Source organism: Phascolarctos cinereus, unplaced genomic scaffold, assembly GCF_003287225.1.
Source record: "Phascolarctos cinereus isolate Bilbo 61053 unplaced genomic scaffold, phaCin_HiC Scaffold_726;HRSCAF=1367, whole genome shotgun sequence".
Classification (NCBI taxonomy): domain Eukaryota; kingdom Metazoa; phylum Chordata; class Mammalia; order Diprotodontia; family Phascolarctidae; genus Phascolarctos; species Phascolarctos cinereus.
In genome coordinates, this window is record NW_027556098.1 from 78,946,118 (window position 1) to 78,966,432 (window position 20,315).

Consider the following 20,315-nt stretch of genomic DNA (forward strand, 5'->3'; position numbering starts at 1 on the left):
CTTACATTCCAAGAAAGAATTACATCTCAAAATCCCTTTCCTATATAGGAGGCTGTTGGAGAAATAGCATGACTAGGTCTCCCAATACTGATACTTCATTAATTCAGTGGCTAATTTATGGTAAAAACATGCATCTCAATTTGCTGCAGTAATGAAATTTTGAGTTTTGGGCTAAAATCCCAATTGCATTATTACTTAAGAAATGCCAGTTTTGCCATAATTTTGAGGTTTGGAATTGCATCTAGACACACCAACAACAGTACTTCATTTTATTGTTCAATGGTTTGCTTAAATGGGATCATCCAATAAGAGGAAAGCACTTGATTCTAGTTATCCTTGAAACAGAAAGAAAACTGCTAAACTAATCATATAAATGAGGAAAAAACATCTGAAGAGCTGTCTGCCTTGATGTATAAGTTTTTTTCCAGCCTATCACACTTGTCTGATGTTTAGAAATAAAACATATCATCTGAAATTAATAATTATATGAAAATCAGTTAATTTTTGTTTGGGGTTTTTTGGTGGTGGTTTTTTTTTTTTTTGGACCTGGTTTATGACTTCACTGGTGTCTAAGAAATGACTGCTGTGGAAACTCCCTCCATTAATGCAGAATAGCAACTTGCCTAAAATGTAGTTTTTGAGTTGCCCATACAGAGAGGGCAGATGAATTACTCACTCATGGTCACACATCTAATATGTGTCAGAAGCAGGACTTGACCCCAGTACTCCTGGAGGCCAGAGTCAGTTCTCTTTCAACTACATGCCATGATGACTTTTCGTTTTTGTTTGCCAGCACCAAAGCTTCTAGAACAAACTTTTCTTATGATAGACATGAGTGCTTTACCTCACCCTCTGACATAAAAACTCATGTTTCTTTCCCATATATGGTTTTTCCCAGGTAAAATGAGGAAAGAATGCTGAATAAAGAAGATTGTTACCAGATCATTATGTGAAGACTGACAAGACACCAATTGTGTCAGGCATGAAAGGGAAAGCAATTAATGATATTTACAAAATTCTTTCAAGAAGCTTATTCAGGAGCAAAACAATCAAAAGCTCAGTGTCTAGCACAGAGCCTTGCATATAGAAGATATTCAATAAATTCACATTGTGTTGAATGACAATTCCAACACCAACTTCCCCAGCAAGGGGTCATGTAGTTAATTAACAACTCTGAATTTCCCTGGCTGCTTACCATTTTTGTACATTTTACACATATAACAGGCCTTCCCTTTTAACTCACTCTTCCACGTTTAGTCCACAGAAAGAACTAAACCTATGGATTTAAGCCTCTCTGAAGAGCTAAAAAAAATGTGAGATGCTCGACCAGCAGAGGTCTTTGAGATATCAGCAGAGGTTGTCAGTGCACAAGGGTGTGAGAAACAGCTTGAGCCAGAAAAAAAATACCACAGATGAACAGATAGAGAGATTGTTTAGGGCAGGGAAGAAAGCAGAATAAGTCACAGGGTTGAACAATGTGCCAAGGCACTCATACCACTCTGCAGAGTGAATCAGAACTACCATTTTATTATCTTAATTTGATCAGACAAATTTTTCCATGTGATCCAGGAATAGTTTGGCTACAATAGACATCAGAGGCTGTTTAGCAAATTATGAACAACATTTTTAACTATGCCATATTTTTTCTAATTATGAATTTCAATTTTAAAAAAAACCCGTTTTCCCATGGAAAATAAAAGCAGCAAATTAACTCAAAATATAAATTCACTGTCCAATCATAAAGCAATTTCTAGCTGGTAACAATAACTTCTACAAACACTATGAAGGCAGGGATTATCTAATTAGGCCACAATGTGCTTGCGAACATACTAAACACATGAAACATTTATTATTTTAAACCAACAAACTCTGAAAATGAATACCAGTTCGTACTGCTGAAGTTTTATTTCATGTACAATTTTTCTCTTTCCTATCGACCCATCTGCATTCCCCAGCTTGACCATTAATTTTCTTCTAGATTATGGGGAATCAATTGTATTGATGAAAATATGCAAAATGTTAAATTTACATTTAGTAACCTGTGTCAGAACCCAACTTTCACTACTGTATATTTTGCACTGATTTGGCTTTTCTTACTTGGTTCAAGCATTTCTTAGGTATCATGACCTATGCTAAAGAAATTTGCAATTAACAAACTCACGTGCACAAATGAACTAAAAGCAATACAGAGCATGTATATAAGCCTCAAGCAGCAATTATAACCTCTACGATTTTAATGCTAACTATGAAAAAGGTTAGGGTCAGTTAGAATGCCTAGGCAGCTGTTTTGCATTGTTTCATTAACAATGTTTAATCACAAAACATGTGCCCAGTTGTCTGCAGATCTGACTGGCACTAACATAAATCTGGTTTTAAATTAAAGTGCAGCATGTAGTACCAGCATAGTGTATGACCCATAACAGAGTAACAGTAATATTGGTCCAACTTAGTCCCATGGCCTAACTAAAATCGGTATGCTATTGTGTAAGGTAATACCTAGATTTTCAACCTTTAAAAAATGAGGGCTCTTATGCTGTTACAAAATTCAGTATGGCATGCCTTTTGAATAAAATTTGCATCATCTGTTTTTATCACCCTTCTCAGGCACATAACTATTCCCCAAATCAAACTAGATAAATATCAGCTGGTTTAATCTGGTAATAACAAAAAAGCAAGAACCCCTGATAATCCACTGTTCAAATGGTCTATGTGATAGATTTAACATGGGCTTTAAAAAGAAAAAGTAAGGTATCAGAACTCTATCTTTAGGACCTCCTCCTATCTCTCTAAAGGAAAAGGCACCAAATGAGATTTAAGTTCATTCCATTTCAACCCTTTGTTCAAAGTCACATTTTCTGAAAAATCAAGTCCAATATTTAGCTATGCACACACAATGTTGACATCTACAGAACAGTCATTGCTTAGTGACTGGGACTAGCTAGTCCTTTTCTCATCCTGACCCTAAAGTTTTTAAACTAGATAGTTCAAAAGTATAGAAGATTAATGCTATCTTATTTTGACTTTAAATAGCTCTAAATGGTCATTAGTCTGAATGCTGGTGCTTTTAGTGTACTAGTTTTCAAGAATCAAAAAACATTCAACTTTGTGAATCTACAGAGATATATATATTTCAAAATGAAAATAGTTTTATAATACCATCTGACATTTACATAAAAAAGGATATCTTTGTAATAAGCAAAACCAATGACAGATTCTAGATACATTATTTCCCTTCACATTCACAATCTTGTTTGGTTTGCATGGGCAAACTCTATACTTTTCACTGTTATATAGATTTCTGCTGAAGCTGCCCTTTAATGTGCCTAATACAGATAAACAGCTGAGACAAGATGACCAGAACTAGATTTTGCTTTAAAATTTTTTAAAAAGGAGAGCAAGATAAAATATTTTAAATATTAAAAAATTCTGCTGTTGAAATGAACTCAGTTCCAGGTCTTCAAATCTCAACTGATTTAAAACAAAAAAAGTATATTTGTGAGCAGCTGTGAATAGAAACATATGACAGACTTGCTTACCAATTCACTAGGAATGGAACAGATGAATCTTTTGTAGCAGCAGTTTGTACCTTTAGGGAGTATTCACTTTGAAGACAAGTTGTTTTAAGGAAATGTTGCTGGCATAAGTTCCTATCTTTGGGATTTGTATGTTCCTCTTATTAATAACTAATTTGCTTGAACAGAATGTCAGACTAGGACCACCTTTTGGCCCCAAGAATTAGAAATTAGTAAACAAAGTATTATTATAAATAGTAGTATATTAGCCCGAGAGTTCTCATACATACGTGTGTGTGTATACACACACACACACACACACACACACACACACACACACACACAGACAGATACATTCAGAACTCAATGGAAAACTGATGCCTCATTGTAGTGAAAAGAAACAAAATTACAATGTGACTCAAATATCATTAAATTTCATGCCTTTTTCTATTAGGAACTTCAGCCAACTGACACAAGTCAAAAACCAAGCATTGCTTAAGAATTTTAGCTATTTAGACAAAGGTAACATGTCCTGACATGATTTTTTAAAAAGCCTAGAAAACAGAGAATGAGGAAGAGCACAAATTGGGTTTCCTGTATGAGCTAGCGTTCCTGAGATTTACAGCATTTCCATTCTTGGTATAAATCCTAATATCCACTAGATCTGAACACATTCTAAAGCATTCTGTGATTTCCACAGGAAGTCACCTATTAGGTGCTATGCCCTGAGCCACAAAAAGTAGCGAAAATGCACACTACTCTGTTTTTCTCAATGTACAAAACAAATACACAATCCTTTTGTTCTCCTCATCTTCTTTGTCCTGAGAGAAAGAGAGAAAGAGTAAAAGAGGGAGAGCAAGAGAGAAACACTAAGACAGTGGAGGAAAAAGTCCAATCCCTTGGATCAAAGCTTTATTCTCTTCTCTTAATAACTTTAAAAAAACTATAGGAAAAGAAACTACAGTTCATCAAAAATTAAGTAATTTGGAAGAATGCCAAAATGTGATTTAAAATTATACATCAGAACATTAAAGAATGAAATTGTTATTCTACATTTTGAAAATGTAACAAGAAAAATCAATCCAAAATGCTTTGCTATGTAAATTTAAAACTTAAGCCAGTATTCAAAATTAAAATAATTTAGGCATAGAAGATAATCTACTATACTTTATGGGATTTTTTAGTAATTAACCTTCCTGAGGTTGATTTGTTCTCTGCAGTATTGCTTAACTGAAGTGCTTAATAAAATTTCTACAGAATATATTACCCTCTCCACAGATGAATATTATCTTGAACCACAGTATCTGGCAAAAATTTAACTACACTTAATCATGCTTGATTAATCCAAATGTCACTGAAGGATTTATAGAACAGAGAAAATATTTTTTAAGTTCACATTCACTCTACTGTTCTTTGATCTAGCATCCCAAATCTTCTACTGTAATAGAAACAAATCAAGTAAACTAACCAAAAAAAATCAAAGCTAGGTCATTTTAACACTTTCATCTCAAAAGCCCTTCTGTTACTCAACAGTTTTATGAAAAACGCAGATACTGCTAATAGCTTCAAACTGGATTATCTCGCAATCATAACTGTCAAGGCAGTTTTAGTAGTTTGCATACAGTGACTGGGTAGAGAGACTGGACTTGCTGTGTAAGGTCAGACCAGGTGACCTCTACTAGAATCCTTTCCAGCTCTTAAGATTCTACATCGTGTCTGATACCCTGTGGCATGCAGGGCAGGAGAGGAAAAAAGGAGGGGAGAGAGATGGTTAAAGCTAACAACTTTTCCAATTTGCTTTCCTATCCACAAAGAAGTGTGGGAAAGCAGGGAACCAATACTGAAAGAAACGAGAATATCAATGCTTTGCTGCTGTTGAGTCGTTTCAGTCCAGTCTGACTCTTCCTGACCCCATTTGGGGTTTTTGTGGCAAAGACATTGGAATGGTTTGCCATTTTCTTCTCCAGCTCATTTTACAGATGAGGAACTGAGGCAAACAGAGTTTAAGTGACTTGCCCAGGGTCACACTGCTAGTGTCCAAGGCCAAATCTGAACTCGAGAAAATGGATCTTCCTGATTCAAAACCCAGTGCTCTATCTAGCGTGCCACCTAGCTACCCACACCAAACTAAATACTACAGGGAAGGGTTCTTGCAAGACAAATACATAGAAAAGAATAAAAATGTTCCATTTAGAGATTTTCAACAAAAATTCCATTGCTAAACTACTAGCATTTTAATGCAAAAAATTCCATTTAAAAATGTGGTTCAAAAATGGTTATACAACAGGAGTGGTAGAAATAATTAACAAACTCTCCTAATAGCCCATTGGGCTCACTTCTAAACAAAGACTAGGGACAAAGATAAGGCCAGATAGGGGGTATATGGGACTGATAAAAACCTGCAATGACCACTATTTCCTCTCAGAGAAACTAGTTTCACTGTGGGAAGAAAGATACTTTTCACAGAAGGACAATCTTCAGGTTATGCATTAACTTTCTATTTGCTTAATTTTATTAAATGCATTAATTGGCTCACTATAATTTATGACACTGTTTGATTAGAGGAAGAACTAGATGGATGACGAACAATTAGAGTAGAGAGGAGTCTGATTTCTCCTTTAGGTAGAAAGTTGGACTGGGCCTTTCCTACTTTTAGGATTCCCATAACCCAAGAATTCAAACTTATAAACCAAATACATGACCAACATCTTGTTACCAATGTTAGGTACAAATGGAGAAGACTGCCAGGCTGGGGTGGGTCCCATTAATAATGGCACAGGAATTTACTATTTATTGTACTGTGGCACCTATAATAGAAAGTCTGATCCTGCAGAGAGGTATCCAACAGAAAACCCTTAACTGTAGCAATAGTTCATGCAATCCTAGAGAAACAACAAAGTCTTGCAATCTATTCCAATATTCACTTGTGGGTAATAAAAGTTAGACTGATATACTACCCCTTTGTTAATAATAAATTCATTAATTTTAGAATTTAGGAAAATATAGTAACTTAAGATTTATAACATAACTTCAAAAAGAAACTAAGTTTATTAATTTATTAATGTATTTCCCTCTTACAAATATTAGTCTGTTCTCTTCACTAACATATAGACTATAAAGTGCTGTATGTTCTTCAAATCCAAAAATTATATGCTTTGAGTCCCTGGTGCCTAACACTGCCTGGCACATAGTAGGAGCTTAATAAATGCTCAAGTATATAATGATCTGCCTATATAAAAGCTATCAAAGTAAATGTAATTATGATTCTTTACTATGTGAACTAAACAAAAATTGCCACTGGGTGACAGTATCTTATAAAATCTGAAAGCTTTTGATCATATTGCAACACTTGAGAGTCTCATATCCTTAGAAAGTGTTCCATAAGATGCTGATCAGAATACCCAGATAGAGGTCTTATGACCCTGGGTGGAGAATTTCAAAACAAATGTAGTTCTGGACAAATCAATCACTCCCTTTGGAACCTCTGTGCTTTCAGCTGCACAATGGGGATAAGTTACTGTTATTTCATGCCTTTGATGTGAAAACTTAATGAAATAATGTATGTAAAAGCACTTTAAATAATTTAAAGTGCTAATCAAAAATAAGGTGGTAATAATACTGTTATTTCTCTAGCTGAAAGGGACCTAATAGAGTAATACCTCTGAAATAACAGTTTTATATCATCAGTTCCTACAAAGATGGGAATTCTTCAGCTGACTGTGCCAGCACCCAGGGCCCTCATCACCAAGAGATAATTTATCCAAATGTTGGTGGAGAACCATGAAGGGGACAGAAGGAAACTAGTAAGAATACATGGGATACTCTTTCATTCCTATCCCTGAAATGCAACCCTATGTCTTCCAAGTCTAACATTTGCCTTGATCCTTCTAACTTATTGCCAGTATGGAAAAAAAAAAAACGGAACTGACAACTGAAGTATCTTAAAGGGGTATTCTTCCCAAAGATTGTCTGACAGTTGGAAGAATGTAATAAGAAAATCTGACCATTAGAGAACAGGCATGCCTGGCAAGTAAATGACCAGATAAAATCCTGGCATGAATGTTTACATGTGTCTTTCTGAGTTTCAAAGATGAACATAAATTACTTTGGGATCATCAATCTGCATGAGTAATCAAAAGTTGGCTGATGAATACGATACTGTCTTTGGTTACTTTTGGTTACTTACTGATATCAATAGTGTAATATAAGTAAGAATGCAAAAAGCTAGTGAAAATCTCACTTAGTCTTACCAGGCTGGCAAACTTTTGATGGTACATGGGATGTTCTGAATCAATTTTTGTGTATACCTTAATAGCAGAGATAAAGTCTTACCCTCCCCCCCAAAAAACAAAGAATAATAGAAGGAAATTCTACTATTCAGTGTCACATAAATATGAATACATGTACACAGAAAATGACCAAAAGGTAACTAAAAAAGTTTAAAAATAAAAAAAATTTAACTTTTGAAAAAGAATTACATAAAAGACCTCTGTTTAAAGTCTTTGATAAACAAGACATTTGTCTCTGCTAAACACAACCTCCACAATATACTTTTAAAGATTAAAAGTACCTTTAACATCACAACTGACAGAATGAGGCAGGACTACCTGGTGGACCTATTGACTTGTAATTTAGCAACGGAAATTAATGTGTGTATTACTGAAGAAAAATGAAGGTCTTGTAATGCTCATGACACATTCAGGGTCTTTAAAAGTTCAAGTATCATCTCTGGTTTACACCTCAGCCTACTTTTCCACAAAATCTTATCCCTAAAATCATGATGCCAGTTGAAACCTAACACTGTCAGCATGAGCTAGTTATCATTTTCCTGGAGTTAAGTATTATTCTCTCCTTTATAAGAAATGGCATGATTAAACCATCCCCAGTCTTACAAACTTTTATGTTATCAATAACTATTCACTGTAAGAAGATGAAGGAACAAAGAGCAATATGCAGAATTCTACAGAGGAAGTATAAGCTCAGGCAGCACAATGACATACAAGAAAATGAGGTTCCATGGGAAGAAATAAAACACAAAGAAATAATTAAGTAACAGGAATATATCCTCATGAAATGTAGGCTCTTGGATAAAAACACTAAACCTTTGTACAGTAGTAAAAACAATTCCATTGACCTTGTGCTGTGTAAAAAGGACAGAGGAAATTAAAATTAAACTAGGATGTTACATTTAAGAGTTCTTACATACCTATATTAACAAGACATACTCCTAAAAAAAAAAAGGAATCAAATGACTAGAGAGAGTTAGGAAGGTCTAGGAGAGGTAGTACATTAGTTAAGAAGGAAATTAGTTCCACCACCTCAAATTAGTTCCTAACGAATAAGTAGTGGATTATGCAACAATAAACACTGAATCATTCTTGCTCTTAATCTTCACCAAAACCCAAATATAAAATAAGGAAAAAGCCCAAAATACCACCTTAGCCTCTCCGAGGTAGGCCAGGCACATGGTTTCCCAAACTATGCTAATGAATGTATAGGAACCTGCTGGCAGGTTCCCCACCCCTGGTATAGGATTTTAAGTCCAGCTGTGGATCCCAAGTAATCTCCATTTCAAAAACTGTCAAAGTAACAAATTCAAATAATATAGTTCCTTATCTCCAACTCTTTCATTTGTCCTCAACTAAAAAAAAAAGCAAACAAAAACAAAAATGGGGGGGGAGGAAATAAAGGGTATCAAAACAAGATTATAGGAATGACATTATATTCTAAATTGCGATATATAGTGATGGCTGAGATTTCAAATAGTTACTCTCTCAGAGTACCAACTTCTCAAAAATTTCCAGAAAGAATTACACTATTTTTCAACTGTTAAGTGCTTCAGAGAAGCATTCCACCTACCTTAGAGGAATCTAAATGCATACAGCATTAGTTTAGTTAAGGTTTTTACATAGGATTAAAAACCCCATTCCCCAGCAGACTAAATTTCCTTTTATAAAGCTGACCACGGACATTATTTCATTAATGGTCTCTGAAACCACCAAGAGGCTCAGTGACAACTTTTGGAACACTTTTAATCAACAGAATGGCAGTGTACAAATTAAATAGAAAATCAATTGCATGTATGGGTGAGATTCCTTTCTAACATGAAAGTCCTAGCACCTGACGAGGTGATAGAGAAAACTGACAGGGAGGGAAGGAAGGAAGTATCTGAGTCACTCGGGGAGTAGGTGGTTGTGGAATGAGAAAGGAAAGGTGAAGGCTTTGGGAAAGGAATCCCCCACTGATAAGGCCCCAGCAGATGACTTCACTCCTCAGTATCTCTGAGTCCTAGTCAGTGGTTTGAGAAGAGCCTGGAATCCAGCTGCAAACACAAAACACCACAGCACTCTGGGCTTAGGACAGAAGTGGAAGCTCCTGTGGATAGGGAGTATAGGCAGTGGACTCTATAAGTAATGAGAGTAGAAAGACAGGGGAGGGATATAAGGCATCATACTCCCCTGTGCCAGGCTCTCATCAACGTTCTCACCCCCAAAACAGCTAACCACACCAAGGTGTTGTGAAAAGCACTCAGGTTATTGTTTTAGTGGAAGAGCTGGAGTAGCTACAGGACAGGGTCCATGGAAAAGCTCCAGCTGGTTCAGTGAAAATATATGTTCAAGCCCTGGAACAGCTAGGGTGCCACCCCCCCCCCAAGATGTGGTGGTAAGGAGTGCTCTCTGGTCAACTTGCAGAAGATACAATCTTCACAGAACTGGACAAATGCAGCCATTTCTCTAGAAAGTTCGATTTGTCTTGATCTTGTCACTGCAAAGAAAGGAAAAATGATTGAAGGTTGTTGTGTTGACAATAATCTTTACTGTAACTGGGCCTTTAAAATAGTTTACTCAACAACTGCTTCTTTCTTTCATAGTTATGTCCTGCTGCTATCAGAAAAGGAGAATTACAAGTTATCAATTTTTTTTACTCCTTACTGCTTAAAAATAAAACAGAGGTCAAACTTCCTCCCATACTTATTTCTAAAACTTACATTATATATGAAAATATGAATATACAGAACTTAGGTGACTAGTGAAATCTACCATTTCAATACTTGTACAATTATTTTGCAATTATAATTTAAAATAAAATTTGAGGCTTAATTTTATATACTATTTTAAAAGTCATCTGCTAAACTGAAAAATTACAATTATATCTGTATCAGAAATGGTTAATTTTAGAGATAGTAACTGGATTATAGCTTTAGAGGTATTAAAGCTTTTCTGAACCTCGTCATTTAAAACATTTTCAATTATAGCAAAGTATTTTATTAATACAAAATGAAATTTAAATTTGATTTAGTTAGATTACTTTTGCATGAATAATATTATCTAGCTATCCCAATAAGTGCTTTCACTATTTGGTCACATTTTTGTGTTTAGATGTTTTGTTAATTATCAACTGAAAGTAAATTAATGAAAACTGACTAAGCTGGATCTCAAGGGGAAAAATCAAAATCTGATCATTTTGAGTTCAATGATGGCATAGTACACTTTAACATATGAATCTATTTGAAGAGTAGAATTTCCTTTTTGGAAACTCAATAATTTCAATACTGTACAGAAATATACTAAACAGATTTGGGTCCAAATTCTTTACTACTTCTGGCAAATATATAAAGCCTAGGAGTATCCAGAAAAGAAAAACAATTTTGAGAACTCAAGATTTGTAAATACATTATATTCCCTCTTTATTCTTCTTTATTATATTCCTTTATTATCAAGTTGTTCACCTTCATTATTTTGTGGAGCTAACTCGTATATAGTAGTTAGGACCAAGTCAAAATCAAATAGCATAAATTTTCTTTTCATCTTAAAATTTATTATTTTTCCCCACACAAAAATCTGTTTTCTCTCCTTCCCATGTTTCCCCCTCACTGAGAAAAGAAAAAGAAAAAAAGAAAAGAAAGCCCTTGTAGCAAATACACAGAGTCAAGCATAAAAAATTTTCTCACTGGCTAGGCCCTAAAATAGGTTTTATTCATACCCTGTTATCTATGACTTCTCTGTCAAAGAGGTAGGAAGCATGAATTTTAACTATCCTATGCAGATTTTTTTGCTGTTGTTCTCCACTCATGAAACATTCAAATTTAAAATCTACCATGCTAGTAAAAAATGGACTGTAATGAAGATTGTTACATGACAGTGGCTTACTTGTAATTATAAATAACTTCAGTCTATAGAGATAAAAAACAGATCTGTGATCTCATTTATATAACAAACTTCCAGATAGAAAACTCCCTTTCCAAATGCACGCCAGTACTTTTTTTTTTTTTGCAACACAGAGTCTCAGTCTTACTTTGGGCAAGGAAAAGTGAGTGACTTGCTCAGAATCAGACTGTCAGTATATGTCAGAAATGGGGCCTGAATCAAGGTCTTCCTGACTCTGAAACTATCTATACAAAGCCGGGGGCTGGGGGTGGGGGACCCGTGGCCTTGAGGCCACGTGTGGCCCTCTAGGTCCTCAAGTATGGCTCTTTGATTGAATTCAAACTTCACGGAACAAATCATTTAGGGCTACACTCGAGGACCTAGAGGGCCACATGTGGCCTTGAGGCCACAGGTTCCTCACCCCTGATCTATATACATTGTGCTATGCTGTGTCTCAACTTCATAAATCTATGTACAAAAAATTAATAGTTCAGAGGGATTTTCATTTATATACCTTAAAAAGAAACATTTCCTTTTTGGTCACACAATTATTACTTTTTTCCTATTTGTGGGGGAAAAAAATATGTTCTAAGCTTCTTTTTCCCCCCAAGGATACTTTAGTCTCATTTCAATAATCAAGCTGCAAAGATTTGGCTGATAAAGGAACCTGCTTAGATTAAGAAGAGCAAATTTTATATGTAATACACATAATTTACGGAGAGCTAGAGATAGAGAGACCTACTATTTGGCCTTGTATTTTGAAGCATCCCTGGGTTCACTGCTAGGATTGCTCCAGTCATCAGCTTCAGGTGTAGTCTTGTAATGCCTCCACGCTGACTTATTAAACACTGGAAGCCTCTCAAATGATTCACTTGAAAGAGCCTATAAGGATAAAAGGAGGTCTGTGAAACATCCATAATGTGTATTATAAAATACTGAATATGAAATACAGGTAGTATATGTTGAAATTATATTTCAGTAACTCCTTATAGTCTGAGCAGCTACATAAAAATACCTGTTAGTGAAATATTAGGAAGTACTCTTTTTTCTCCTATTCATCAAAAAAAATCATACTCAGCCCCACAGTTAGGGTTTCAAAAAAATTGGAGAAGTTTACGTGCAAAGGAACTTTTCGATAATTGTTTTCACTTAATCATGCTTAAGGAGAAATCTACTGAGCAACATGACAAAAGTCAAGAGATGAATTGTTCGTTCAAATGATGGATGCTTAGCTAAAATGCAATCATACTGTTCAGGAGGAAACAAACTTATGTATACTAATCAAGCAAACAAAGATCGATAAAGCATTAACTATATTGTGATTACAAGGATTAGGCCCTCAATCTTTGGGCACGTACCTATATTAAAAAAAAACCAAAACAACCCACGCCAACCCATATACCAAACAGCTTACAAAAAAAAAATAGCCACTCTCCAGAGAAGTGCTTTTTAAACATTAATTTTTGGAAAGTATCTTGAAAAGCAAATGCAATAATCCCATAAATATTATTTTATCTCTAAGAGCTTCAAACCCAAGTGTAGATCAATCAATAACATTTATTAAGCACTTAGCATATGCTATATGCTGGGAATAGAAAAAGCAAAAACAGTCCTTTCTCTCAAGGCATGAAAGACAATATGTACATGTAGGTATATACAAGATGCATTACAGAGTAGATACCAGGTAACCTTAGTGGAAAGGCAAGAGCAGTTAGGGGATCCTGGAAAGGTTTCCAGCAGAAGGCTATCTTTGAGATGAGTCTTGAAGAAAGCCAGGAATTTTAAGGAGTAGAGATGAGGAAGGAGACCATTCATGTAAATGCACAGAGAAAGGAGATGGAATACTGAGGAACTGCAAGTAGGCCAATATGGCTGGACCACAGAGGATGGGAAGAAATAACGTATAAAAAGGCTGGAAATATATGAAGGGCCAAATTGCAAAGAGCTTTAAATTCAAAACATTTTTACTTGATCCTGATGTATTAGGGAGCCACTGGGATTGACTCAGTTGGAGTTAGGGTAGGTGAGAGTAGAATGACATGGTCTGACATGTACAGCTGGGCTGTATGGTGGATGGATTGGGGGAAGGGGTGTAACTTGAGGCAGGAAGATTATAAAATATCATTAAGTCAGCAAAAAAAAAGAGTTTTCATATAAAATGGAAATATACTTGAGTGAAAATAAGGAATATTGCCATGTTACTCCTGATAACTAAGGAAGGAAGGAGGGAAGGAATAAGCATTTATTAAAGCACATTCTATGTACCAGACTAATTACTTTTACAAATATCTCATTTGATCCTCACAACAACCCTGTGAGGTAGGTGTTATTATTATCCTTATTTTACAGCTGGAGAAAGTGAGGCAGATGGCAGTTAAGTGACTTGCCCAGTGCTCTATCTACTGCACTACCTATCCACCTACGTCTTTATAACTTTCACAGCTTAAAATAAATGACAATGTAAAAACATAATGTTAAAACATTTAAACATTAAAACATTTTTAAAAACTATTTAACTGAAATACCTTCAAATAAATTACAGCATCAGTACCCACTCCTTCCATCGAATAGAGTTTTAGGTCTCCTTGAAAGTATCTGGCATAAAGACGGGAAATGGGCAATCCATAGCCAAATCCAGCCTATAAAAAGAAAGCCCAGCACAATGAGAGAAAGGAACAGGAATCACCACAAAGAAAAGATGTACATTAAAAAACGCATTTCAGATTTAATAAATACGACATATAAAACACATTAAATACTAGAAATATTTATTTGCCACAAACCTTTCCATATGTTCAACTTTCATAATGTATTTCAGAAACATCTATAATATGGAAGTCACAAATGGTACCCAGGATTGGCTAGTTCTTTTTGACTATCCAACAAGGTTTTGAAAGTGCTAACAAGACAAAATCATACTTTTCAAGGCTTTATCAGCAGATATCCTTGTCTTTTTAAGCTTTGGAAGCTACAATTAAATTAACAGTAAAAGATTTCCCATCTACTAGTAACAAGGCCTCAGTGATGAATAGAGAACAATTCTCAGAATGGTTACTTCCTGGGGTAGTGAGAGTGCTCCAATATCCTGATTTCTTTGTTCTGAGGTCCTCACAAAACAAAAGTTTGTTACTTAGAATTTTTATTCATAGCTGTCTCTTCACTTAACAGAAACAAGGAAATTCCACTGACCTCAAAAAGTTCTCTTGGGTGGGGAACCTGTGGCCTTGAGGCCCTCTAAGTGCTCAAGTGCAGCCCTCTGACTAAATCCAAACTCCACAGAACATATCCCCTTAATAAAAGGATTTGTTCTGTAAAACTTGGATTCAGTCAAAAGGCCACACCCAAGGACCTAGAAAGCCACATGTGGCCTTGAGACCACTGGTTCTCCACTCCTGTGACTAGATTACAAGCCGAATGCCAACAACTATCAGTTGATATACATTTATTAAGTAGCTACTATATGCCAGGCATTGTGCTATTAGGTTAAAATACTTCATTTTCAATTGGAAAAATTGGACAAGAGGCAAAGAGAATGATAGGACTGTCCACCACTTCCCAAAAAAAGGAAAGAAAGAAAACAAAAAGAGAGTCATTTTTTAAAATGCGCAGACAAGAGACGGAAGGCCAGAAAGAAACAGAAAAATAGAACATCTTTGAAAGTTGCATGTTGAATATAACTTCTCTGCAACTTAAAGCCTTAGAGAGTTGCCCTGAGCACTGAGAAGTTGGGTAGCTTGCTAAGGCTCATACATGCTAGCATATGCGCTAGAAGCAGGGTTTGAATTCAGGTTTTCCTGGCTTTGGGGCTATTTCTGCCTCTATCATATCAAGAGATGTATTAACAATCTGTTGACAAACTACAACATCCTTTTATGGCAAAAAAACCCCAACCAACAAGAACAACATAAAGCAAGTATTCGAATAAACAGAACTTTTCTTAATATGAAAACAGTACCTATCAAAAACAAAGAGCTTAGAACAATCTTTAATGGGGAAACACTAGAAGTCTTTCTAATAAGATAAGGGGTAAATCAAAGCTGTCCACTATCACCATGACATAATTCTAGAAATGCTAGCTATTGCACAAACATACAAAAAAGTCAGGGAATAAGCACAGGCAAAACCCAAACAAAATGACTGTTTTTGGCAGGTGTTGTGGTTTACTTAGAGAACAATAAATACAGGAAATAAACACATAAATCATTGGCATTTTTTATATTACTAACAAAAACCAGCAGAATGTGAGAGAAAAATAAATATATATAATAAAATATATATCTGCATGTTTACTAAGACACATACAGGAATTATACGAATGTAACTAAAAATGATCTTTACATAAACAAACTTAATCAGAAAGGAATTAATAGTTCTTGTTTAGGACATGGTAATATGGAAATGAAAAAAAACCCTAAATTAATTTCCAGATTCAATACCATACAAACCCATTCCAAAGGATTGTTTTATAGAACTGGACAAAATTATCTCAAGATTCCTCTCAAGAGAAATAACGAAATAAGGTGGAAAATAAGGTGGTCTAGCAGTATAAATCTCAAACTATACTGCAAAGCCATAATTATATTTAAAAATTTGGTACTGGTTAAAAAAACAGAAGAGTTGATCAGTGGAACAGATTAGGCAAACAAGATGTAGAAGCAACTGAACACTACACTGCAGGGTTTAATAAACCAAAGGACATGAACTACTGGAGTAAGAGCCCCTTAATTTGACAAAATCTTCTGGGAAAACTGGAATGCAGATTAAGAGAAATGATGCTTAAATAAACTGCTTACAACATATACCACAATAAACTCCCAAGAATATAAGACCTATACACAAAAGGTCATGTAAACAAATGAGAGGACAATGAAAGGTGCTAGGGCAAAAGTTCTTGATCAAACAAGGAACAGACAGAAAATGAAATGGAGAATTTTGATTACATCAAACTGAAAAGTTTTTGCCCAAACAAAAGCAATGCAGCTAGAATTAATGAAAAAGTTGACTGGGAAAAAAATCCTAGCTACAAATATGTGATCTCTAAGACATATAAGGCAATTGGTTAAAGGCTATGAACAAACAGTTCTCTAAAGAAGAAATTCAAGCCATCAAGAACCATATTCCAAATCACTAATAACAGAAATGTACATTTTTAAAAACAGCTAAGATTTATATATCACTTTATGGTTTGTAAAGTACTTCACATATTCTTTTCTATGAATCCTCTCAACACATCCTGTGAAGTAAGAACTGTTATTACCCTCATTTTACAGATAAGAAAATTGAGGTACAGAATAATCAAATGATTTGCCTAGGATCACACAGCTATAAAATGGTAGAAGCATAATCTGAACGTATGTGTTCTTAACTCTGAATTCAGCACTTTCCCCAATATGCCACCTATCTGGGTTATACTTCACACTATCAGGTTGGCAAATGGGATCCCCCCCAAAAAAAGACAATTGTCCGTAAGGGGAGGGAGGAGTTATTAGTGGGATGATGGGTACATTAATATATATTAACGGTGGAGCTGTGAAATGGGCCAACTATTCTCAAAAGTACTTTGGAACTACATCCCCAAAAGCCAAAACATTCTAACAGGGGGAAAAAACCTCTGAAAGACTTAAGAAAACTGAATATTAAGATGAATATATGACAGTGAAGCATGCCTCCCATCTCTTGGTTGAAGGTGCAGAACGAGACATATTTTTAGACACAGCCAATACAAAACACTCAGTTGTTTCGGTTGAATATACTTAATACAAGGTAGAGAGGGGTGTGTGTGTGTGTGTGTGTGTGTGTGTGTGTGTGTGTGTGTGTAAATTACAGCAACAGTAGAGAGATAGGTATGGCAAAACAAAAAAAGGAAAAAATATCAATGAAACATTTAAAAATATACACAGGAGAAAAGAAGAATGTTCAGAAGGGCACAAAGACAAGCATAGCAATAGTAAATTTAACATATATATATATATATATATATATATATATATATATATATATATATATAAAACCAAGTTGTATACATTTAGTGTTAAAAACAACCCTATTTTTCTGGCTTTCTTTGAATATGAAAATGTTTGTATCTATTGATTTCAAATTCTTAATATATTTTTTAAAAAATGAACATGCTCATGAAGTGCCACTATTCAGATGCCAATTTTGCTGCACATATAATTTATATACAATTTCCTTAACTCAAGAACTTTTAATGTAATGCAGTGACATCAATATGGTTTTCAATTTAAAAGGTGCATCACGCTTTTTTTAATGGGTAGTATAAAATTAATGCTTTCTCACCTGCCTCTCTCTTTACACAGTTACTGGTAGCCATCAAGAGGTTCTCATGCTGGCAATAAAGCAATGCTAGGAACAGGGAGGGACAGGGGCTCTAAGACACCCAACACAGATATGGGAGATGACCCAAGTTTGAGAATACCAAGTATTACTCCAGCTGCATCTATAAAATCTACAGGTAGTACCCATACTTGCACTATTATTTCTGGCTAGAGTCATAATGCTCCAGATGACTCAGGATTAAAAATAATTCCTTCCAATTTTCATTTATGTCTTTTTTCCAGCTTTCTGAGACTCTCTGAAACGTCCTTAATATCATAATTTACATGTCTTTAACTATGGGACCCAGATAGTTGCCAAAAGAATGGGCTACCTGCTGCCAAATTAAAAAAGCAACAAACAGTCCTTTATTTCATGTATTTTCCCCGAAAATGTTATCTACTTAGAGTCACCGGCATCTCTGACAACATAAATACAAAAGAATATACGTCCACTTTGTTTTGATATAACAATGAAGGAAAGAAATCCTTACCACAGTCATGATGAAGACACTTACAAGCTTATAAGGAACATATATATCACGAACACAAAGTGGATATGTAAATTTCTATGTTGAATGAAAAACTTTAAAACCCTAAGCATGGTAAACCTTGAAATTTCATGTAGTTTAGCCCATCACACCTAAATCAACCTGGAAAGATGAGAACCAATTTACTGGGAATCCTGTGAGAGTAGGAGTTTACTCCTGAACTAAGGACATATTTTAATGCCTACCTCTCTAGGTCTCCCAACACTAGAAAAATTTCTTGGGAATCACCAATCATAAAAAAAAAACCCTTTCTTTCAATCAATCAAAAGTATTTATTAAGTGCCTACTACATACCAAATACTGTGTTAGGCACTAGAGATACAAAGAAAAAGTGAAGAAAACTAATTCTGTTCTCAAGGGGAACACATTTTATTAGAGAAAACAATACATAAATATACAAGTATATACAGAATAAATTCAAAATACATATGGATCAGTTTAGGAAAGTAGAGCATGTTGAAAACATAGATGTGGGAGATGGCATGCCGGTGAAGAATACCAAGAAGGCCAGTTTAGCTAGACTGCAGATATGAAGGAGAGTAACATATGAGGCCGAAAAGGTAAAATAAGGCCAGGCAGTAAAGGATCTGAAAAGCAAAACAACAGAGTTTATTTTATCCCACTTTCTTGTCTCAGAAAAATCTTCACAGGAAAAATTAAGGCCATTTGCTGAAAGTTCTTTCTTCATGTCACACAACTTAGATGCCTTCCTTTATTATCTCCTCCTTTACCCACATCTTGCCAAGGCAAACCTCTATGTGCACAGGTCATTCCCTTCCATCCCATTTTCTCCCGCAGATTGCCCCTTCTGTTTTCTCCACTCTAATCCTTAATCTTTCCCTATCTCTTGGCTGCCTCCCACAAACCTACAAACATGTCCCTGGTCTCCCCAATTCTTAACATACTCTCACTTGATCCAACAACCCCCACCCCAGCTGCTAGTTATCACACTATAAATTGTTCCTCCTCTTCAATTCCTTTAAAAAAGTCATCTATATGCCTAGTGTGTCTATTTCCTCTCCACTCATTCAATTCTAAACTTTCTGCAATATAGTTTCTGACTTCATTACTCAACTGAAACTGTGGTCTCTAAAGTTATCAACAATCTTTTAATTGCCAAATTTAATGGACTTTTCTCAGTACTCATCCTTCTTGACCCCTCTGCAGCCTCTGACATTCCTGAGCACTATACTTCTGCTCCCTAGGTTTTCATGACTCAGCTCTCTTTTGGTTTTTTTCCTACCTAACTGCTCCTTCTCAGTCTCCTTTGCTGGAATCTTCATATAGGCATGCTCACTGACCTACACCTCCCCCCACCCCCAGAAGGTGTGGCCTGTTTTCTTATCCTTATACAACATCTTGTTTGGAGGGTCTTATTAGTTCCCATGACTTAATTATCATCTCTAAGCAGAGGATTTCCAGATCTATATCCAGTTCTAACATCTCTCCTGAGCTCTGCTGTCACATCAACAGTTGCCCCTTAGACATATTGAGCTTGTCTTGCAAATATCTCAAACTCAGGAAGTCTAACACAGAGTTCATTATGCTTTTTCCCAAACTCTCCCCCATCCTTCGAACTTTGCTATTGCCGCCTAGGACATCAGCATCTTCTCAGCTGTTTCAGCTCCCAACCTTAGTGTCACCTTTCATTCTTTACTTGCGCTCACTCACACACTCAATTTGTTGTCAAGTCTTCTCATTTCTACCTTCAAAACATCTCTCCTGTCCACTTCTTTCCAATGACCATATTGTTTCAAGCCCTCAGCATTTTAT

At 35.4% G+C, this 20,315-nt stretch overlaps 1 protein-coding gene across 1 annotated transcript in view; it reads right to left on the bottom strand.

Annotated features, from left to right (window-relative positions):
* Nucleotides 1-1,507: 1,507 nt before the first annotated feature.
* The window catches only part of PDK3 (pyruvate dehydrogenase kinase 3), a 135,246-nt gene continuing 116,438 nt past the window's right edge, over nt 1,508-20,315 (bottom strand). The window contains exons 10-12 of the mRNA XM_020989871.2: nt 14,185-14,298; nt 12,402-12,541; nt 1,508-10,277 (exon numbers count right to left, since the gene is read on the bottom strand). Coding sequence (XP_020845530.1) covers nt 10,247-10,277; nt 12,402-12,541; nt 14,185-14,298 — 285 coding nt within the window. The 3' untranslated portion in view covers nt 1,508-10,246. The remainder of the gene's footprint in view (nt 10,278-12,401; nt 12,542-14,184; nt 14,299-20,315) is intronic.